The 23,703-nt window shown below is 43.8% G+C and overlaps 1 protein-coding gene across 1 annotated transcript in view; it reads left to right on the forward strand.

Moving 5' to 3' along the window:
- LOC104490939 (intracellular protein transport protein USO1-like) overlaps nucleotides 1-22,982 on the forward strand; it is a gene marked incomplete at its 5' end in the record, with an annotated part of 24,592 nt that extends 1,610 nt beyond the window's left edge. The window contains 18 exon segments of the mRNA XM_010133292.1: nucleotides 499-610; nucleotides 2,249-2,384; nucleotides 3,158-3,386; nucleotides 4,171-4,293; nucleotides 5,591-5,700; nucleotides 7,999-8,080; nucleotides 9,902-10,038; nucleotides 10,190-10,215; nucleotides 10,218-10,299; nucleotides 11,688-11,759; nucleotides 12,973-13,108; nucleotides 13,596-13,727; nucleotides 18,606-18,744; nucleotides 19,033-19,112; nucleotides 21,130-21,282; nucleotides 21,983-22,085; nucleotides 22,208-22,251; nucleotides 22,806-22,982. Of these exon segments, the coding sequence (XP_010131594.1) occupies nucleotides 499-610; nucleotides 2,249-2,384; nucleotides 3,158-3,386; nucleotides 4,171-4,293; nucleotides 5,591-5,700; nucleotides 7,999-8,080; nucleotides 9,902-10,038; nucleotides 10,190-10,215; nucleotides 10,218-10,299; nucleotides 11,688-11,759; nucleotides 12,973-13,108; nucleotides 13,596-13,727; nucleotides 18,606-18,744; nucleotides 19,033-19,112; nucleotides 21,130-21,282; nucleotides 21,983-22,085; nucleotides 22,208-22,251; nucleotides 22,806-22,982 (2,073 nt within the window).
- Between the last annotated feature and the right edge of the window lie 721 nt (nucleotides 22,983-23,703).

The raw sequence follows: 23,703 nt of genomic DNA on the forward strand, positions 1-23,703 counted from the left end.
CCTCTCTCCACCTGTGCTCTACACGTGACTTTTTCCCTACCATCAGCCACGAGCCTGAAGATGACTTTCCGGTGTGCCTCAAGGCCAGCTAGAGTCCCTGTTCTTCAGTATCGCTTCAGGTCACAGGGAAATGCAGCTCTTCTGTTGCTTAAACAGCACCTTTCATGCACAATGGCAGAAGCTGACAGCCAAGACCTTCACGGCCAGCACAGCTTCTGTAGCAGGGATGTAGGTCACCACTTCCTGAAGACTGTTAACAGTCAGGAGCCAGCCGTTCTTGGAGCTACATAGGTTTGTTAGCGCTCTGTAAAACAAGCGACTTCCTATTTTGAAGGGTGAAAGAAAGGAGGAAAGAGAGCAAGGGGAGTGATATAACTATCGATGGAAAATATCCAGTATCAACTGAGTGAAAAACCAGAGAGATGGGTTTGTAAGGAAGAAGAGCTTTTTCATTTGCGGTGTTACTTGGTTCTCACCTGTGGATTTTTTAATCGTCAGGAAGAAATCCGACGGCAGACCTTTGAATGCCTGGAAGAGGAGACTATAAAAAACAGCAAGCTTCGCTTCAGAATCCAGAATTTTCCAGGAGAAATTATGAAAGAGCTGACAGGTAGTACTGACTTCGCCAGCTCTGAAAAAACAAGAGAACTGAATTTTCTGAGCAGTTAAACAATTTGAAGTATTCTACAAAATAAGTCTTGCTGCTAAAGGTAAATCACTTTCACTAGTAACTTATGAATGCACAGAGGTAGGTGTTTGCTGAGGTATGATGCTGTTCTGACCTAAGATACTCTCTCATGTAAGAGTGTAAATGAGAGATACCTTCGCTGAAGACCATGTACAAGCACTAGAGGAATGACAGGAGAGCTGCAGTGTCCAGTTCTGATCCCAGCTGTGTCACGGCTGCCTTGTGGTGCTTGAGATGGAGCACTGGAGTGCTCCAAGTTCTGCCTCCGTGAAGTAGGGATAAGCCTTATCTGATGCGACGTTACCTTTGGGTGGGGTTCATCTGCCTGAATGCTTATCAACTGTCTCTTTTAGACAGCGAAGAGGAAGAGGCACTTCTAGGCATGATTCACCTCACCCTAGAACAGGTGTTTAAAGCAAGTCAGAAGAACCATGAGCTGGACTTGTCTCTTTCTCTCCACTGGCTATGAAGGGAGGCTAAAGCTTTAGCGTAAATGTAGGTATCTAGATGAAAATAAAGCTTGAGCTCTTTTTTTCTCAGGTGTGGCTTGACTTTTAAGATGACCAAGGCACATTGTGCTACCACCCTTCTATCTGCACCGTAGACACAAAGCAAAGGATGTTGATCAGGGAGCTGACCTGGATGAACTGCAGGCTTCCTTCTTTTTGTGAGAGACAAGAGAGCTGACCTTCTTTCCCTGGCTGACCACAAGGCTGTCTGATCGTTAGTGGTGGCACAGGAGGAGGGACAGCGAGGTGGCAGGGTGGCCGGGGGGAGCGGGGCTCCTCCTTTTTGAGTACTATGGGTTTAGATCAGCTTTAGGTTCCTCATGAAACAACAACCAGAGCTTTCCTTTTTTTTTTTTTCCCCAGCTATGTTCTATGTTTGTTGAATACTTTCTCATAGCAAGTTTAATCTCTCGCCTTCTCTCTGCCTGTAGCACGCGGTTCCTATGCGGTTCGTTGTTGTTGTTACTAGCTGCTCCTGTTCTGCACTGCCGAAGTGTTTTGGTGGGGGTGGATGTACACTAATGTGACTGTTACCTCAGAAGCTGAAGAGATGCTGTAGTACATCGCCCTTGCGGAGAGGAGCTTCAGCCTCAGCGCAGGCTCTTCTGTTTTACACAGTGGTGGCTTTTCAGGGAGAAATGCTGTTGAATTTCAAGCCAGATGATCCTGCTCCTTGTCCCCGGCTGCCAGAGCTGGTTGCATGGAAGATTTTGGTGGGGGGGAGAAGGGGTAATTTTTATCAGCTCACTGTGTGTTTAGGGAGTTTCTTAGAGAAATAGTATGAAAAAGAGCACTGGTTCTGTGAGAACACAGCAGGCCTCTTCTCACTGATCAAAGCAGATGACTCCAGGAAGACATGGTAAGACGAAGCTACTGAAATGAAGTGTGTGATTTCGGGGATGCTAGTGGCTTAGAATCACAGCTATCCCCTACCAGGTGACAGGGCCATAGCAGTCAACTGAAGGTTAGGGATCAATCCCTTGATGCGTTATCTCATATACACCTTTTTACAGCTAAGAGGCTTCTGCGTGTCTTGCATTTATTTTTTTAGCTCTTGTCACAGCTGCACGTGAATCTAGCGCTGCCGAGATCCGCCAGCTGCAGTCCGCCTTGAAAAGCATCGCTGATGAAATCGCGTTGCTGGAGGAGAAGCAAGCCCTCTGCGAGAGACAGAACGCTGCGCTCTGGTACGTGCTCATGCTGGTGAGATGGTTAAGGAGAACTGAAATGTTGTCAAAACAGGGTGAGCAGCACTGGCCACCAAGGTTCCTAGGCAACCCTTTGCTGCAGCAGCAAGCCTGGTTTTTCAGATCTTGCTTCTCGACCAGCAGGGCCTGCCTGCTGCTGCCTGCCCTCTGCTAAGCTCGCTTACGGAACGCTGCCTGCAGCTTTGCTGCTCTCACTGGCAGGGAGAGTTTTCTCTTTCAGGAATTAAAACTAAGGAACTACTACAGACAAAAATCAGGGTTCTCAGGTAAAAAAAGAACTGCAGAATGAACTCTGGATTTCTGTGCTAGAGATCCACCTTCCTCTTCAAGAGTTGCCTCAAGAGGATACAGAGACTTGAGAAATATTTATTTTTTTTCCCTGCTGGATTTCATGTTGCTGTCACCTTCTGCCACTCTGCTGGAGCTGTTAAAAAATAAGTCACAGCTCATTGTCTTGGGGGAAGCCTGCTTTCTTCATTCTTCCAGTGCTTGCAAGCAGCCCTTCCATTTGGAACGAGACGTGGAAAAGTAAAACATGGAAAAATTTAAAATAGAAATAACTGAAATGCATTTCATTGGCATGCAAGGTCTGAGGTGGTCTTCAACGCAGGTACCCTGCGTGTCATGCCTTATAGTGCTACATGTATGGCTGCTGATGTAGGGATAGGTTTGATTTCCACACACAACTGAACGAAGCCTTTGAGCTGAATGAATGGTAGGAAAAGTCATTTTCATCTTTTTTTTTTTTCTAGTGAGGAACAAGAATACTTGCAGACACAGTGTAAAGAAAAAGCAGAATTGCTGAATGAAAGGATGGCAACGAAAGTTAACACAAATATTCTCTTAACTGAAACTTGTGATAAAATAAGAGAGACAGAAAGAGAAATAACCAGGGCAAAGGCTGCCTTAGCAGAACTGAAAGAACGAACAACGGAAAAACTGAGTGAACTTGAAAAAGAGAGAGAAGAATGTGATAAAAAGGTAAAGTTATTTTGAAATGTACTTCACGGTTTTACAGGCAGTCATAGAGTGCCAAAACCTAAATGACCTTAGAAATTATTCCAGATGTTGTATTTTGCCCTTGCAGAGCCGGCATATGTCTCCACAGCAGCACAAACAGAAAAGTGACTCTTGACATTGGATGCACACGCGTGGTACGGCTCCCGCACACGCGTGCTGTGTGTGCGTATACACACATGCACAAACACGCACACAGCCCAGGTGTAGGGTGTGTGAACTGTGTTTTCTAGCAGCACGTCTCAGAATGTCCTCGCTGTATCGGTGCTTTGACTGACCGTGGGACAGATAGTCAAGCCCCGGGAATTCAACCCCTCGAGGCTCACTGCTTTAAATAAAGGAACCTGTGTTTTCCAGCAAGCTCAGAGAGAAGGTTTTACTGGTTTATATTCTGCCGTACTTCCAGCTGTATCTGATACCTTTTCCGAATGATAACAAAACCAAATGATCAGATTAGAAGAAAACTTTCTGGCAGAAAATACAATACAATCAGGTTTCAACACTGGAATAAAATCCCATGAAATTTTGGCAGATCAGGTCCTAATTTGCATCGTACATTAATCAATTATTGTTTATTTTTCTTAGAGATTTTTGTCATCTGGTATATAGCTGTGGCTTGTGCAGAAAATTATTTTCTTCCAGTGTCAGTTTTGTGCTCCTTTTATTTTGGAAGGCTTCAGATTTTTAATATAAATTTTAAAATAATGCACAGTACAATGCTCAATTAATTGTATTATTTTTAACGTAGACAAGAGAAATTAAAACAATCCTTGATACTCAAGAGGCAAAAAATTCCGAGAAAAAGCATGAACTTGAATTCTTGAACACAAAATTGTTAGACCTACAGCGTCTGATAACTCTAAATTCAACGGTAAGTTGTACACAAAATTGTTTTGGTTCATTAGTGCAGAGATCAAAATTCAATTTCATAATTGGTCAAAGTGAGGGGAATTTGTAGAGGAATGTAGTCCCCACCTTTTAAGAAGAAAAATAAGCTTGCATGATGTCTAACTGTCTGACATGATTCATGTAAGTTACTCGGTTATAAAGTTGTCGTCAGAAATAGAAGGTCCCTATAGACTCTTTAAACCAGCGAAATGAAACGGTTGGCTACTCTGTGCTGGTCAGTCTACCCATCTACCTGAAAAAAAGCCGGTGAGAGGATGACTTGGATCCCACTCCTGTACATGCCTCCAGTGGAGCTAGTTGGAGGACTGGACTAGCTGAAAAAGAGAAATGATCATCGACAGATATTTAGTGGATGCCAACTCTGATATGTGAGGAAGAAATTTGGAAAAGAAGACTCTGTTCAGATATTACCAAAGAGTTTGTACTGGAAAAGTGTTGTAGAAACTAAAATAAGCAAGGCTCATCTGCCTGGGGATGCGTTCAGCGGTGTAACTATCTCCACACCGTGGACATGATCATTTTAAGGAGGCTCAGGATCCAGAGAGTCAGAGCTAAGAGGGTTTTCTCCATCTGCCGCCTGTTTAATATTGGCCTCCAGGTCAACCCTGCCGGCTCTGGCACTGCTTCTCCCCCGTTACAGGGATAACTTCTCAGAGAACAGTAAGGAAAGATCAGGGTCATCATCCTTTCTTTTATGAGATTTCTTGCAGAGGTAACTCGAACTATGTACATCCCGTAAACATCTGCGGAGTTACCTCCACGCCACTTAAAGCAACTGCACTGCAAAACTAACACTTGTGTAACAGCTGAGCCAAACTCAGGTGTAAAACACTGTTTTCTGCCCCAGTCCTGCCAACTCCTGTTAGAAGCACTGCTGCCTTCCCAGTAAAAGTCCTTTCTGTCTGAGTGAGTATCATGTTGGTAAAAATGCCAGAATTGTACCTGACTTAACTCTGCAGGGAAGGTCCCTTAAATGGCACATTTCAAGGGGTTTTTATTACCAACCTGGATTGATTTTTTCTTTTTTACTCATTCAGTGATTAAACGCAACCCTAACCACTGCTTCCTCAGTATTCTTTGTTTGCAAGCTGTGGTAACTTTGACTGTGAAATCTCAGAGGGTCTAGAAAACAGTAGAGTCTCACGCAGATACTATGAAATCTTGGAAAAAAAAAAAGACCGGTGGCAGTAAAGGTATTAATTATCTGCTGCTTTGGAAATTTCATTTGTTTTGAGATAGCCTGTTATAATTTTTTATAGGATATATTTAATGAAGAAAAACTCATAGCAAAACTGAAAGAAAAAAACAATCAACTGGAAAAAACCCTGGAATTTAAGAAGACAGACATGCTGGCACTCTCAGAACAGAAGTAAGTATTCTTAGACTTAAGAATAAAATTAAATCTTTTGCATCAGTGTCTTCTGAGGGAATTTTCCCCCAGTATTTAAGAAGAACCAGGTCAATTCTATGCAGTGTATGACTTGTGTCGTGGGAATCTTTCTGTTGGCTTCAGCAAGCACTCAGTCAAGGCTGCGTGGAGTTATCGAATCGAGCTGCCAGGGAGCAAACACTCAAACAGCGCACTTTGGGCTAGAGTTATTCTAACCATATGCGTGGTAGGGAATTCAGTTACCACTCCCTGTGTATGTTATCATCACCCTATCATCGAATACTTACATTCGCTGTGACACGAAAGCTTCTTCTCCTGTGTGTTACCTGAGAGGCAAAGCATCACAAATGATGTGAATAGGCAAAATAACCCAAATATCGTTCCACGGGCCTATGTCACACCCGTGGAGCTCCTCAATTTAGCATTACCCAGGCTAGCGCCATAGCTGCTTCTCTTCTGAGTCCACCATAGGCCTTCTGAAGGGTTATATGACCAAAGGGATGGGAAAAAAACGTGAGACTCTTCCAGGTGATTCAAACTTCTCGTTTGAATCCATTTCCCTGTAGAGGCTGAGCTAAGAATCCCCACAAAGAAGAAAATAGGAGTTCTTGGAATCTTGGGTTAAACTATTTTTCTTGATGGCAGAACTAATTCATTAATGTCTTAATGAAATGAAAGTTGCCATTAATTAACAATGTAATTACTGTAAAAAATGAGCTGCAGCTGGCTGTGGCCCTTGATCCTGGAGGCAGTTATAAATTGCTTGTCTTTACTCTCCTGAGTATTAACTTCAGAAGAAATGTTTGTGCTAGGGAAGTTGCCCATACTCCAGTTTCCGGGGTCCAAACAGTTACGATGTGGTGACGACAACAGAGCAGTGGGCTACGGTGAATTTCATAGCCTGAGCGTAGCAGAAGCATTGTCTTTCTGTTCTTTGTGCTACTATCTTGTAGCTGCTCAGTGTTGTGAATGTCTGTATTTGTTTAGAAGTGTTTGTCTGTCTTAAGTCACAGAACCACTGAATCATTGTGGTTGGAGAAGATCTTTAAGGTCATTAAGTCCAACCACTCCCCCAGCACTCCCAGGTCACCACTAAACCATGTCCTCTAGCGCCACGTCTACACATCCTTTAAATCCCTCCAGGCATGGGGACTCCACCACTGCCCTGGGCAGCCTGGGCCAGGGCTTTACCACCCTTTCAGTGAAAGCATTTTTCCTAATGTCCAACCTAAACCTCCTCTGATGCAACTTGAGGCCATTTCCTCTTTCTTATCGCTTGTTCTATTTGATGTAACAGATGAGTTAGGCAGTTGAGTTACAGAAAGGTCAAGGTATTTTTTCCTTCACGGTGTTTGCACACACTCTCAAATCCTGGTCAGTGTGGATTTCTGGTTCTATACTCCACCACTGCCCTGGGCAGCCTGGGCCAGGGCTTTACCACCCTTTCAGTGAAAGCATTTTTCCTAATGTCCAACCTAAACCTCCTCTGATGCAACTTGAGGCCATTTCCTCTTTCTTATCGCTTGTTCTATTTGATGTAACAGATGAGTTAGGCAGTTGAGTTACAGAAAGGTCAAGGTATTTTTTCCTTCACGGTGTTTGCACACACTCTCAAATCCTGGTCAGTGTGGATTTCTGGTTCTATATTTGTATGCTGTAAGACTACAAAGATGCTTGGAATTTCTGTCCCTCTTTTTGCTTTTTGATATCTTCCTCTCCTCTGTATCGGATTCTTCAAACGCTCCTTTAAGCAGCTCATGCTTCTTGCATGACCTCTGTTTTGTATAGAGGATAGAAAAAGGAAGCAACTCTCCCTTGCTCTGACTGCACCCTGTGAACCGTACAACTGCACGAGGTTCCTCCAAGCAAGAAGTTAACTCTATGCTCAAACGTCCCCCTATTAACCTATAGACCTGTTGCTGGTTACTTATCTACCTGCTTTCTCTTTGTCTACCTTTCCTATCAGTTTGTCTCTTGGAAATATTGCCACTCCCCACAAGCTTTCCTTGGCTTGTATTTCACCGTCTTGTAGGAGAAAACCTACTAGCTGGGTATGTCCTTACCTTCTTTGCAGTTTTGACTCTCATCAGAGGGAAGTAATGAATAAAGATACCTGAATGGAATGAAGCTCAGACGTATGTAGACATAGGTAACATTCACTGGAGGGGCTTGAGAATATTTTTTGTTTGTTTTTTTTACTGACTTTTTTATTAATTTTTAAGATTTTGGCGGTGGTTAATACCCTCCTAAATAAGTCTACTTTGCTTTGTTTAGTAGGATTCAGCTTGATTCCGAGTTACTGCTTTTACCATCAAAAACTGCCCAAGAAAAGGAGGATTTCAGTAAGGATCTTGAAAAGGTAAGAGGGCTATTTTTATTCTGGCTCAGAGTTTTTACTAGACCTCGTCTTGTTGAAACACTCTGAGAACAGGCCTGCATGAAGTGTAACATGTGAGGGGCCTTAGGTGGTTTGATTTGCCTGCGCCTCTGTGCATGGTGAGCGTGAGCAGGGAAAAGGGGGACAAACACGTGAAGGACATGTGGCCTCTGTGTTTATTCTGCCTGGGTCGTGGCAAGATCTCTTCAACTGAGGCCATGGTCTGCTGTTGAAAGACGTAAGGGACACTGAGAGTTGGGGTGAACTTGAGGGTGTGGTCTTGTGTGCTGGGATGTGAGGGAATAGAGGGCTGTGAGATTAGAATGTTGATTTGGGAGGGAGTACATGTGGAGTGAGAGAGTGGGCAGAGAGTTGTATACAGGAGGATTGCAGGGAGATATATTAACAAGGATGAGGTTGGGTTCCTGGCCTGGAAAGCTGAGTGTGAGGTTTTTGTGGTTGTTTTTGCTCACCTGCTCCACGTTGTTTTACATTATTATTAACTTCTATTGCATGTGGGGAAAATCTGACTAGTGGTGGCATTCCATCTGGTGAGCCTGTGAAGAAATGCCAGCTGCCTGAGATTCTTGTTGTTATGTAGACCACAAACGGGGTGGTTTCCTAGTTATGCTCATAACCTCTCCTCCAGAGGTATACACATCAAACAAGAGGTTGGCACATTAAAAACTCTGCCATACAGACTTCAGGCAGCACTAGGATGGAGCCACTTTCTCCCCATCCCATGGTTGTCTCACCTGCTCTTCTACTGCAGTCCTACCATCAGAAACCACAACCCTAATTACCATCTTCCTATTTCCTTTTTCTCTTCCATGTTTCTGCTCTTGCGTTCTTCAGCCAGGTCCCGCGGCTCCTGCTTCCTTCCATCTTGATATTGCATGCCCACCATCCCAGTGCTCCTTCACTGTTAGCTCTTCCCCATTTCCACTTCATCAATCTTTGTATTCCACAGAGTGGAAGTCACTACCTCCAGCTGGAGCAAGTGTCTGGGAACAGCACACGGACTGCAGGCTGTGTTAGAGTGGTAGGTTTGAATGAGACCGTAGAAATGAAGATCCAGAAATGTGAATATGGCTGAATATGAGCCAACATCGTGCCCGGGGTCGACAGCACCCTGGCTTGTATCAGCAATAGTGTGGCCAGCAGGAGCAGGGAAGTGATTGTCCCCCTGTACCCAGCACTGGTGAGGCTGCACCTTGAGTACTGTGTCCAGTTTTGGGCCCCTCTCCAGGAAGGACATTGAGGTGCTGGAGTGTGTTCAAAGAAGAGCAGTGAAGCTGGTGAAGGGTCTAGAGCACAAGTGTGATAAGGAGCAGCTGAGGGACCTGGGGTAGTTTAGCCTGGAGAAAAGGAGGCTCAGAGGTGACCTCATCACTCTCCACAGCTCCCTGAAAGGAGGTTGTAGCAAGGTGGGTGTCGGCCTTTTCTCCCAAGTCACAAGCCAAAGGAGGAAATGACCTCAGGCTGTGCCAGGGAAGGTTTGGGCTGGATAGTAGGAAAAATTTCTTAGATGTAGATGTGGTGCTGAGGAACATGGTTTAGTGGTGACCTGGCAGTGCGGAGTTAACAGTTGGACTTGGTGATCTTAAAGGTCTTTTCCAACCAGAACGATCCTGTGATACTACGATCTTGATGTCGTATCCATACATGTTAACACCACACGTGTGAATCTTGATTCATGGTGAAGATTTTTCTATGAAAGGCACTTTAGCAGTACAGGATGTTACTAGGTTAAAACAGAGACAGAAACAACAATAAGCTAACATCTGTGGTCCTTATTTCCAGACTAAGAAAGATGTAAGCAACGCTGAACGCCTGAATAAGAAACTGAAGTTAGAAAACAAAGCTGTGTGCCAGGAGTATGAACACGTACTGGAAGAAGAACGACACTGGGCTATAAAAAGGGACGAGCTGGTGGCAAAGTAGGTCTATCCGTCAGCTTTGGAATACAGATTTTTTTTAAGTTTGTGATTTTATGACTAAGGCTTTTCTTGCTACACAGTGAGATCACGTTTCTAACATGAGGTCATGTTTCTGACAATGTTTCTAACGTTCCTTTTTTTCTTCTGGTAGATTGGGGACATTATCTGTTTCATTGGATGAAAGCTTGAATTTCTGGCAAATCATATGATGATAAAGAAAAACCTAGAGAAAGAAACTGAAAATCTTGAAGAACGCCTACAGTATGTAATCTTTCAATATTGACAGTCGTAGATGGTCTCAGCACCGTTTACTCAGGATTCAGCTGGTTCAAGAGACTGAAAAGTAACACTCGATAGGGAAGTTAGACGGGTTTATAAACTGTACTAGTAGGGTGGTGTGAAGCTGCACACAACAAAGAGGTTAGCTGCCAGTCACCCATCTTATCACCAAGCAATGAACGTGCAAATGATGAAGGATATTGAAGGCGTGCAGAACGTACACCTTCACACATGGTTGTGACTGTGCACTCCGTGCTGTGGTACTACCCTTTTATGGTGGTATCTGAGAAAATCTGCTTTACTCGGATAAATCCAAGTCAGCGCAGACTTGACCTGTGCACAGAAGTGCTCTGAGAAAGAAATCTCTGGCTTGTGTAGTCTAAGCAGAAGAGACATCCTGTGCCCTGTGCGGTGGGGCATGGCTGGGAGGAGCATGGCCAAAGCATTGCAGCTCTCGGTTAGCAAGAGGTGGTAGAAAAACGTGGGGTAATGCTGCATAGGTGAGGGCAGGCATGTGTGTGTTCATAGAATGGTTTGGGTTGGAAGGGACCTTAGAGATTGTCTTGTTCCACCCCCTCTGCCATGGGCAGGGACACCTTCCACTAGACCAGGTTGCTCAAAGCCCCATCCAAGTGTATTGCAGATATCCCACCTTGGGATTTCTAGCCTGGTTGCTGGAAAATCAGGAGATCAAGGCCTGATGCTGTACACTAATAATCAAATTCTGTCATGCAAGAAGGGCAATCCTGGCAAAAGGGAGAGCTTTTCTTCTCTGCTGGATCGTCGTCCTTTGTGAGAGAAAATAAAAAAGGTTCAGTCAATTAATCTTATGTCCCCAACTCCTAGCAAAGTCAAATATTTGAATATCTATAAACTTCATGCATTTTAATATTTACCACCCATAATACACTAGAAAATGCATACTAAGAAGTTCAAATCAATTTATCTGTCCATCTGGCCAGAAGTTCTGCTTCTGAAAACACTCTATTGTAGTACTTCCTACTAGGACATTAGACTAATTGCTCCTTTCTGAAACATCTGTTCTTGTGTTTTGCATTTGTTTATCGTTTCTGGCTTGAAAAAAATACTCCTGCATTTCCCTTGGTTCCTAATGAGAGCTTCTTTATTTTAAACTGCTGTTTCCAACCTGAGAAACAACGTGTGTTAACTCGCAGCTGTGGTTGAACTCCATGATGTGTGCAGGGTTTTGAGATGTGACTCCTGGGTACCATATTGTCTCTCTCTAACTAGTGTAAGTGCTCAGCATCTTGGCTGGTGGAAGGGAAATTCTGAAGCTCCGTACTACAATTCTGACATAGAGTGAGCACTTTTCCAAATCTTATTTCTGAAAGTTTGTTTTTCCCTCCCAGAAATATCCAGAAGAGCTATGCAGAAAAGCTGGCTACTCTAAAGCAAGATTTGAAGACAGAAGGAAAGACGAGGTGGGATAAACTAGAAAGTGTGCATTGTGTCTTCAAAACAAAGCAGCAAATTAATGAATTACTACATCTTATGTTAGAGATACAACACCGAAGCCTTGCTATGTAAATATTCAGTGACATGGTGGCAAAGAAAAGGGCACCTCCTCAAGTACATCCATGGTGTCATTTGAATATTTTTGCTGTACTGCCGAGTGGTGAGAGCCGCAGAACTTGCCATATAAGAGGCCTTTAATCATTACAAGGCTGAATGTTCCACTTCACAAGCTATTTGGGATTTTCCCAGGATATGGGCACTTATGCAAACTGTAAGAATGGGGTTGCCTTTATTTATTTATTTAAATCAGTGTCAATGTTCATTGGCAGCTGATCCTGCCCCTTTGAGGTCAGTTGAGAGCTTTGCCATTGGATTCAATGAGAAAAAGATTGTCTTAGTTATTTGTAGTATTGAGCACCTACAGCTCTAACTAGGAAATACGGGAGCTTTGTGTGCTGAGCACCATTCAAAATCAGGTCCTGAGACTGGTGGGATCTGGGGTTGCAGCTCTCATACAGATAAATCCTTTGACACAGTCCATAAGAATGAGATTCCCTTGTGTTTTCAGGTATTTCATCTTTCTTCCCTGGACTCGTGTTTCGTTACTTAAGCAGTGTCTTCTACTGAATCAGTCTTCAGGAAAATTTTAGAGAGAATTGTAAGGAGCGTGTTACACAGAGGCCACAACAAGGCTAAGGGTTATTTTATCGATGTTCAGAACATCTGTCATGAAGTAGTTTGCATCACTCTTCATAGACGCACACACATCTACCCATAGGGGTGTGAGTGATCTACAGGAAAAAGCCCTGAGCTGGTTAAATCTATGTGAATGAGATACAAGGAAGAAGATTTTTACAGTGAGGGTGGTGAAGAACTGGCCCAGGTTGCCCAGAGAGATGGTAGAAGCCCCATCTAGTCACCTTAAGACTCTTCCTCCAGGTTCAGTGCAATCAGAGAGGCACTCAAAAGGTTTTTATGTCTTTTCGTGCATTTCTCTAGATTTTGTCAGGATCCCAGGCTTCTATCTGAACCACTTTGATTGGAGTCCTGCAGTTACATCATATATGTTTGAGTCTTCCAGTCACTGAAATTAGGCTGGCACTGCCTCTGATAATGTTGTCTCCCTTCTCTGTTTTTCTCCCAATTTAATTATATTTCTGCTTATGTGTCTGTCACTAGAGTAATGCTTCAGTGGAAGCTACTGTACTTAGCAATGCAGAGAAAACTCTTTTTCTCAGAGGAGCAGGATAGAAACAGAAAAGTTAATGAAAGAATAAAGACTGGCAAAAAAAGGCATGCTGAACTGCTCCTGGAGGTATGTTAAACAGCAGGTATCGTAACCCATCACATCCAGTGGCAGGACAGGTTCAGGCTGTACATAATCGGAGTAACTGATACCTAAGTGAATAACCTCCAAGGGCCAATTCTCTGTAAGCTGTTAAACATGGTATCAGCTTTAAAGATCTTCAAGATCGAAAGATCTAAATATCTCTACTCTTGGAGATATTCAAAAGCCACTGGGACATGGTCCTGGACAACTTGCTCTAAGTGGTTCTGCTTGAGCAAGGGGGTTGGACAAGATGACCTCCAAAGGTTCCTTCCAACATCAACCATCCTGTCAGTCTGTGATCTGACCTTAACTCCTTTCAATAACAACTTTAAAGCAATTATTTATCTTAGCAATGTTGTGTTTTAAATACAGATTACTCTCATTTTGCTCTAATTGCTTATTTCCAAGTGGTCCAGATAGACATTATGTAGTGTCAGAAATCACTGACCTTCATTTTGCTTTCCATCATGAGATTGAAGACCTTGAGAAAAAGCTTTTCCAGTCTGAAACTCAAGTCAAAGCCCTGAGTGAAGAAGCAAGCATCAGGGAAGATGATTACAGGAATTATAATGAGGATTTTACTAACAAAATAAAATGTCTGGAGGTAAGTTTTGTTGCTCTTTTTATTAACTTTGGGAAGATTTCTGATGGATGTATTGGTGGTGCTTGTTGCACCTCATTTAGCAGCTTTGCTAGTTTGAGCTATGCTCGAATGTGACCCGTCTGCCAGTAACTGTTTCAAGAAATTTCTCTACTTTTCAGGTTGGTATTTTGGAGGGGTTTTTATGGTCAAAAGCGCTTAAACGCCTCAGACTGAGACACTAATCAGTGCACAACCATACGTGTATATGTACACACACACCTGTGTCAAAAGGATGCAGCAAGGGTGTTTTTCAGAAGGGATGCCTCCCTTTTTAATATAAAAATAAGCGCAGGCCTGGATTCCGTCCCGAGATATGTCCAGTTCAGCTTTGTAGGTGAGCCTCCCAGTGTGGAACCTGTTAACGTAGAATTTGATTCATCGTTTGGGGGCAAACAGGCCAACATTCATGGAAATAGGACAGCTTGGTTTTAGACACTGGTGAAATTCTCTTTGAATTATTGTTGTTGTAAGTCTATCGGAGTGACTGGTGGTGTGCAAGACATAACCCAAGGCTACTTCGTGTAGGTGTTCTTTCAAACACTGGTGAGGTTTCTTTTCCGAAGAAAGTAGGACACTGAAATGCTGAATATGAACTGTGCAGAGCTTTTAAAGGTTTCAAGCGATCCTCCAGTCTTTGGTACAGAACATATGCTCGGTCCCCAGGGAGACTGGCTGACTCTTGGTCAACAGCCTGGTTTGAGATAAATCAGGTTCCAAGAGTGTAGGGACCATACTCTTTGTCTGACCTTAAAAAGGTAGATTTACAGAAGGTCTTGAGGATCTTTCTCATTTTGCTGGTGATCCCGTATCAGACAAGACGGTTGTGGTCATGCAGCTGCTCAAGCTTCCCTGAAAATCGGGGCAGAGACTGTCACTGCTAAGTGAACAGTTGTACTGCGTTCGTTCTCATGCTGTTTCTGGCAGTTGAGTAACGTGGAGTGTACAAAGGAGATGCTAAATATACCTCGACACCCCCTCTGTCTCTTCTTTGGTATGTTCCATTCGAAAAGTGTTTTTCCCTCATCTGATATAGCGCCGATGAAGCTGTTATCAGAGGGTTGCCCTTTCCTTTGTGGCCTGGACAGAGCCAGGCTGAAAAAGTAATTTTAACTGTTTGTTTTCATTCAATGACACACTCAAACATTTTCTTCTATTTTCTTTTCCTGCTTTGCTTGCTTTCCTATCATTTTGAGAAACAATTGAAGTCATTGGGGTTTTTCTTCTCCATTTTGCTTTTGGTGTTTTCAGCATTTCCATGCACTTGCTCTCCACTATTTTCATCTGCGAAATGATTCAGTCTGAATGCTGCCTCACGGAGGTGGGCTCTGGAAGGGGAATAAACTCTTTTGTGAGAGTCATGTCAGATCAGGTTCATTCTGCTCTGCCTGGAGCATCACGGTGATGCATGTTATCAAAGCAGTCCATAGAAATGAGTCTCAGATCACCTTTATTTCTCTGCCTTCTTCACATACCTATTTCTGCCATTTCATCTGTTCTCCTCCATATTTTCCTTAAAAAAAACCCCAAACCCACAGCTCATGAGCGTATCCAAACATCTATACTTTGAGGCTTTCTGATGTTTATGGTCTTTGACTACAGGAATGGTCAAACCTGACTTCAGAGTCTCAGAGGGAGCAAAAACATGTAGTGTGGCATTTGGCATCAATGTCCTGTAAAGAAGTGAGTTCAGAGTCCTGGTGTCTCTTCACATCCTGGGCCCAGTTTCGTTCCTTTGTATGGCTTTATTTCCTAGGTATCGTCTTGTCTCTCTCTTACTATTGTTCTTCAAGTCTCGCAGTCTATATGAGTTGTTTCTGTTCTCACTTTCTGTGTTTTTACCTATTTTGACAAAAGGGATGTATTTTTCCACTGAAAAGTCGTTTGACTTGTGACTTGTGTTCCTTTGGCCCTGACCAAATTGAGATTCCACTGTTCTGAAAGAAGCACATACATTGAATTCAACTTTTTTTTTTCTTCTCTAAAATCAAAGATCAGAGTTTTTTAAAGCTAAGGAATGAGACAGAGAAATATTAAAAAGTACAGATTTGTAATGTATTTGGGTGATGATCTGCTTAGTCTGTAAGAGCTAATAGTTCTGCTTCCCCCTGTTGATGTAACAGAGGACAAAGATTCTCCAGATGGTAAGTCTGGGCAGCCCTGAAATCGGGGGACGTACAGTTCAGATCCAGGAGCATTGTAGTTACATTTGTATGAAACAAATACTAGTATGATTGCAAAAGTTAGGCTTATGGCTGAGCATGAAGCAACACCAAGAGACAGGTCACGCCGCAGAATAGCTTGCTGGTAGGAGAGGACCTGGGGACTAACGTAAAAGCACTCCACATTTCTGCATGACAAAGAAATATTTAAGTTTGTTTTGCTTCACTGATGGGTCAGCAGAATCGAATACCTGGTGTACTAATGGCAGCATCAGAAAAGTAGAGTTTCAGGCAAGGACAGGGAAGGAACCATAACTGAAGGAAAGACCCATAACTTGCTAATGCAAGTCAGATCATCCGAGTCTAATGAAATTCCTCTTCAGTTAGTTGAGTGGCTGAAGCCGTTTCAGAGCTATTCATGGTTATATTTAAGCACCCATCAAGAATAGGTGATTGAAGCTCAAATCGACTTTGGTTCCCAAAATAGCCACGCTGGGTAAGACGCGACGTTGGTCATACTAGGATCCTGTCTTCTGCAGTGATCAATAGTCCTGCTTGGAGAAGTAATGTAAGAACAGTCAAATATAGAATGACCCTTCATCTGTATCATTTCTGTGACAAATTACATGTCAGGAAAGTCTTTGGATGAAGATGGTATCTGCATTTAATAGTTTTTGATGGAATTTTATGCTACACTGGATCTTCAGTGCAATTTTCTCCTATCGCTGATTGATTCTTTTAGCTCCCATATATATCAATCCTCCATAATAACCTAAAACATATAACGTATTGAATAAGGACAAGATTCTTCTTTTGTTTTAAACTGCTGTCTCTAAAGTTTATTGGCATCTTGCAGTTCTTGTGTTATGAGAAACAGTGAATAGCTGTTGTCTTCTCATCTTCTCCAGCAAAGGTGTGTGATTTTTACACACCTTTTTTCGTGTCCCTTCAGTTGTCTCTTTTCCAGGCTGAAGAAACCCAGCTACAAAAACAGCTGAAAAATCATCGTAGGTGATAGTTACCCATGCTTTGCTGACAAAACAGAACAACAGTTCCCGTTAGTTTGCGGGAGGTCTGCTCTCAGACTGGAATTAATCTGTAATTTCCTTCATGACTCAAGTGATAGGACAGAGTGAATGCTCATTGGATCTGCAGGCAACAAACACGATAAGGGTGGGAGCACGCTCTGCAGGGCAGAACTAGGATTCAGAATTATTTAAGCTAGTTGGAGAGTTGGGGGTGGGGGGAAATCTGTGTTTCCATTTGGGTAGAAACCCTTGCCTGTACAAATCTGTCATGAGGGAGGTGTTCAGGCTGCGGTAAATAAGACTAAAGCCGACAAGTCAAATGCAAGTCAACAAAGATTTGTATTTACGGAAAAGGCAACTGTCAAGGCAGTCTACACCATACTTACGGTGCAAGTTTTCTACTCTGCCTGGTTTTGATAGGACATGGCTGGAGTACAGGGTCTGCTGTTGGTCACCTCATTTAAGGAGGGTGTAGATTATTTTGTGGTCTAAGAGGAGGTAAGCAAAAATGATCAGAAAAAGATGTGCAGCATTTCCATGTAAAATAGGTAAATCTAACAAAAGACGTGGTAGTAATTACAGGATAGTAAAAATTTATAGTAAGGTGATAAGCTTTTCACCTTGTCCATTGTTGAGACAAGTTACGGGGAACATGGCCAGGACAGCTGACCCAAACCAGCCAAAGGGATAGTCCATACCATGGGTGTTCACGCTCAGAATACAAATCGGGGCAGCTGGCCAGGGAGGGGTGGGGCAGTGCTTGGGCATCAGAGAGCAGGTGCTGAGCAACTGCATTGTGCATCCCTTGTCATTCTTGGGGTTTATTTTTTGTTATACCCCTTTTCATTACAATGATTATTATAGTATTTTTGTTATTACTATAATTATTATTGTACTTTTAAATTTTAATTATTAAACTGTTCTTATCTCAACCCATGAGTTTTACTTTTTTGCGATTCCCCTCCCCATCCCGCTGGCAGCAGGGAGGAGCGAGCAAGCAGCTGTTGGTGTTTAGTTGCTGGCTGGGGTGTCCATACCATGGGTGTTCACGCTCAGAATACAAATCGGGGCAGCTGGCCAGGGAGGGGTGGGGCAGTGCTTGGGCATCAGAGAGCAGGTGCTGAGCAACTGCATTGTGCATCCCTTGTCATTCTTGGGGTTTATTTTTTGTTATACCCCTTTTCATTACAATGATTATTATAGTATTTTTGTTATTACTATAATTATTATTGTACTTTTAAATTTTAATTATTAAACTGTTCTTATCTCAACCCATGAGTTTTACTTTTTTGCGATTCCCCTCCCCATCCCGCTGGCAGCAGGGAGGAGCGAGCAAGCAGCTGTTGGTGTTTAGTTGCTGGCTGGGGTTAAACCACGATGCAGCACAAATAGTAAAACCCCGGAATCAGTTGCCTGAGACATGGCATCTCTGCCACTAGGGTTTTTAAGGACAACTCAAACATCTGTCACGGGTACTTAGGTCTAATTGATTCTACTGTACAGCAAGAAGATGAACTAAGATGACCTTTTGGAATCACTTCCAGTATTCTTTTCTCTGTGTTTTGGGTTTTTTTTTCCCCCTCTGGATCTGTTGAATTATTTATGCATTAAGTGCTGCTTAGATTACTGATTAATATTTAGTTTCATTTAAGAATGACATCAAAACTGCAACTGAAAATCTGCTTAAAAATGAACAAGAGCTAAACACCAGCAGGCTAACCTTGGAAGAGACCCAGGAAGAAAGAGAACAGAAGTATGAAAAATACGAAGAACTGAATAAATCATTTTTAAGTAAGTATTAAGCAGCTCCTCTACATAGTGGAGCTTTCTCTTGCTGTTTCCAAAACCAGTGTGCCATAGCCCTTTTTCTGCCTGTGCCTCAGGTGATCTAGGAAACAAGTATAAGCCAAGATCTTTGTAGCAACTAGAATCTGTAGACATGGCCGTAACAGTTACGAAGCATTTTTTACAATGCCAGACTAGTTAAACAGATCACGTATGGACAGCACCTAGTTTTATTTAGCTTAACTTTGATGTTCGGGCACTACACTGTCTAAAAACCCTCTCTTTGCTCTGTAGAAAAGAAGGGTGAGGAGGTGCAAGCCAAAAGAGCCATTCAGCAATCCATCAAAACGACCGGGAAGATCAAGGAGGATATGGTAATAACCTGAAACTGGGCTGTACTATTCTGCAGAGTTTCCACCACCAGCTCTACTTCCTTCCAGTAAAGACCAGGCACCCATGGAAAATAGGACTAGGGGAGACAGGCTGGGGCTGGGGCCAGGGGCACACCTTCCTCTCTGCTGCTGTGCTCCCGTCTGGGGGATGCCTCAGCTCCACCTGGAACCCAGCATTTATTCGAGCTGCCCTTGCACTTGATTTTGCCTTCCTTAGGCAAGAAAGCGAGTCAAAAAGAAGCTGGTAAACTAAGGGCGTTGGTGAACCTGCTTCTCTTCAGGCGCTTCCTACTGCCAGCGCAGGAATTCCTGCCACTTCAGCGACTCAGATCTGAAAAGTCTTTCTGCATCTTGCCTCTTTACCTGTATTTCTCAGTTCAGACTTCAGGGATTTGATGAGCAGCAGTGTGAGGAGAGAAGCTTGTATAGCTGTGGGGGCAGAAGCAGCGGCTCAAAACGCCTGAGGCGTGGGGCACTGGCTGCTCCCAGCCGAGTGTCCCCGCAGAGCTCGCACAGTGACTGCCTGTCAGCCACCTTCAGACCTGCTGCCGCTGATGAACCTGAGTGCTTCAGAGCTGCTGGGCCCGCACTGGCCATTTCTATGGTGCACACACAACCAGTCCCAGTCTGTACTGGGGCCATTTGCTCGGGGCTGCTGGGCACCAGGCAGCCTGGCCAGAGCTTGTTTCAGCCGGGGCTGTACATCCCAGGCAAAGAATCACACTGGTTTTGCTTTCTGTTCCTCTGCCAGAAGAAAACTTCTAGGTGGCAAAGGAGCACAGCCACACCGTCTGCTGTTAATAGGAAGAATGAAAGTGTATTTAGTTACTGGGAATAAGTCAAGCTCGATAAAGTACGTAGAGGGCTCTTACGAGGCTAGTCAGACTGCGGGATTTGAGCCCCAGTGGTCTGGTAACGGGCAAATCTCTCTGACGAGCTCCAGAAAAGCCACGTCAACACAGACATTGTCTCTGTGCAGAGAAGGGGGACCTGTTTCTGCAACCGTGTAAGAATAGGAATAGCACAACAAAACAGTTGTGTACACCTGAGCCGCCGGTGACAGACAAGTGATGCTGCTGTCATTGGGTGACCCTGCAACAGGACGGGCTCTTCGTGTCAGAGCTGGTTCCTGTCTTGTGGACCATAAGCCATCGCTTCCCCACTCTGTATATCTTCCTCCTGGCTGGTAAGAGGACACAGATACCTGTCTCAGATGGCACTTTGAAATTTTTAAATGAAAGCTGCCACATAACTGTATCAGAAGATGTAACATAGTTAGAAATATATTACAAAAACATTAGGAAAAAATTAGAAATAGAATTTAACACATTTGTATCAGAAACAGCATGCCCAGCAGGACCAGGGCAGGGATCGTCCCCCTGCACGCTGGTGAGGCCACACCTCAAACAGTGTGTCCAGTTTTCGACCTGTCACTACAAGGACATTGAGGTGCTGGAGCGTGTCCAGAGAAGGACAACGAAGCTGGTGACAGGTCTGGAGCACAAGGGAGATGAGGAGCGGCTGAGGGAGCTGGGGATGCTTACCTTGGGGAAAAGGAGACTCAGGGGACCTCATCACTCTACAACTCACTGACAGGAGGTTGGAGTAAGGTGGGGGTTGGTCTCTCTTCTCAAGTAACAAGGGATAGGGCAAGAGGAAATGGCCTCGAGCTGTGCCAGGGGAGGTTTAGGCTGGATATTAGGAAGAATTTCTTCCCTGTTGGGGTTGTCAGGTACTGGCCCAGGCTGCCCGGGGCAGGGGTGGAGTCCCCATCCCTGGAGTTATTCAACAGACGTGTCGATGTGGTGCTGAGGAACGTGGTGGGTGTGGCGGTGACTTTGCAGTGCTGGGTGTACAGTTGGACTTGGTGATCTTGAGGGTCTTTTCCAGGCTAAATGATTCCATTTAGGTTCTATAACAAAAGCTCCTTTCACTTGATTTAATCACAGAAAAATCCTATATGAAGATCAGTTAGCAGTGAGGTGTTTATCATTAACAGCTGGAGCTGAGGAACAAATTGCGGACCAAGTGTGATGCTGCAACTGGCCAGTTGAAACATCATACAGAGAGTATGAAGCTGCTGGAACGAGACATCTATGAGATCAACAGGAAGCTTGACATTGCGCACGCTGAGAACTGCAGATTCAGATTGGTGAGTACCTTGAAGCTCAACAGTGTTCCTTCTCTGTGTGAAATCCTTGGTTCATTTTTCATTTCAGAGGGAACTAGCCATGGAAGATGTTAAAACATGAACGTGAGATGTGGAATAGGCCTGAGCAATTTGGAATATATGCTGTTGAAAATATTCTGTACACCCTTCAGGCCCCAGACTACCAGAGTAGTGGAATCTCCTTCCCCGCAGAACGCAGGAAGTAGAAGTGTCTATTGCCAACCGCTACCAGGCTGCCATCGGGACCTGAACCCGCAATCGTGCAGCCCTGTGGCCAGCTAACGCGTTCCAGCCAAACCTGGGACACTACAAGCTGGCTACTGGTAGAGCTGGTCCAACCTGGGTGAGCCCATCCCGTTTTGGGGGAGCGAGTGAGGAAGAATGTCCCTGATGGCGCATGACCTGTGCTGCGCTGGCTGTTCCTGGCGGCCTCCGCCTTTTTATTTGGTAGTGTAGACACAGCTGGCTTGGGCTGGTTTTGGCAGCTGCCGATGTTAGTTCAAGAAGATGAAACGGATGCTGGTGTTGAAGGAAAACACGCTGACAGGACTACACTAACCCCTGTATTTCTGGAAGCTAAAACTCAGCTTGTTCTTCCCGATACCTCTAGAAACAGTGGAAATGTTTGGAAATTATTTCAAAAACTGTGGCAAGTGTTCAGTCGTGATTGTTTTTTTCACAGTGCAATGCGCAGATAAAAGAAGATATTTTTGCTATGAATTCTGAAGCGGAAAACCACAGATCAGCAACAGCCAGACTCCTGAACGACCTAGCAGTGCTTCACGGTAACGTGCTAATGAGGATCCCAAAATAAAAACGGGGCTTTTTAAAAAAGAGTATCTTTCAGTCCTTACATCTCTTTTTGGCACAGCACTCTACCACATTTTAACTGTTGACTCTGTTGTAGATCTTCTTCTGCAGGGATGGTCCGAGGAAAGCTGCATTCACAAGGTGAATTTCGATTTTCTGTCACACTCTTTTCCATAAATCTATTCCAGTTACCATGTAAAAAATAACTTCTTATTGCAAATAAAGCACTATGATTTTTCAAGTCAAGCAGGGGCAAAGTATCCGCTTTGTGTTGTCCAGTGTGTTATACAAGTCCTGGCTATAAAAACAATTTTTCCTAACGTTGTTCCGTTTGCTGGTCTTATATTCAACCCGTGCAGCCTCCTTGTACCTAATTACGTTGTCGCTGTTCTACACTCAGTTCATCAGCCTTGTAAAATTTTTCCAGTTGGGGATAGCCTTCATTTTGAACAGGGACTCAACCAACCTGTCACGTAAGAAAGTTTTTCACCAGTTAGTCTATTAGAAAGGCAAACTTTGGGGGGGGGGTTACGCAAGGGTTTAGTAGTTAATGAAAACTTTCAGCAGAGCTACAGATCCTGCTGACTCAAACTGTGGGAGAACAAAATGAACAAAGCAAATTTCTTAACATGTTGTGAGTTTGGGGTTTTTTTTCCTTTTAAGAAACAAATAAATTCTATGCTGTGCCATTACAGGAATTTCTGGAGAATGAGCAGAAAATACTGAACACAGTGACAGCTCTAACAACAAACGTTCAACAACGAGGGGAAAAGATCGGTGATATTAATACCAGGCTACAAAATGCGCTGGAAGGACTGGAGTCCCTGTTTGACAGAAAATCTACACTGAATGTTTACCGTAAGATACACTAAACTTTTTATTTTCCACCATTTTTCTTATTTTCAAATCCCAGAATACATTAATTCTTGGTAGTTTGTGATGGAAAGGAGGTAGCTCAGCCGTGTTCTGCCTGATCTCTGCTGCAGACGGAGACCTAGCAGTACGCTTATGAGAAAAACTCAGCATGGTTCATAACCAGCCTGGATGTTTTCATCTGTAATTTCTGCTTTCTAAAGAGTTGTGATAATAACGGGGAGGGGGCTGCAAAACAGCCTGAGCATCACTGATCTTTTCAGAGCTCTGTGTTTGCTCTTCCAGAAAGGATAAATAAAACTAACAGACCCCAGCTCATGGTTGCAGGGATGTCACTGGAGGACTCTAGGTTTAATTGACGTCTATGTTCTCTACAATTTTACACGTGGGCAGTCTGCTGTTTCCATTTAAATGGACACTATTCTACCCTTGACTTGGGGAGGCTGATACTACACAGCGGCCCCAGGCGCATGTAACCCACTTGCTTCGAACCGCCTTTGAACTCATTTGTCATGAGACACGGGTCTGGCCACTGCGCTGTGGTAACTGCTGTGATTCTAGACACCCAACCTCTGCCGTTGGGGACCATTTTAGACACTGACTCTAACATAGAGGTTGCAAAAATGGCGCTTTATTGTGTAATGACTCAGGGCTATATAGTTCCTTAAGAAGCCTCGCCTATCATGGGCGGTTACTGCCTTACTGTCACAGCACGTAATC

Source organism: Buceros rhinoceros, unplaced genomic scaffold (assembly GCF_000710305.1).
Source record: "Buceros rhinoceros silvestris isolate BGI_N320 unplaced genomic scaffold, ASM71030v1 scaffold10123, whole genome shotgun sequence".
Taxonomy (NCBI): domain Eukaryota; kingdom Metazoa; phylum Chordata; class Aves; order Bucerotiformes; family Bucerotidae; genus Buceros; species Buceros rhinoceros.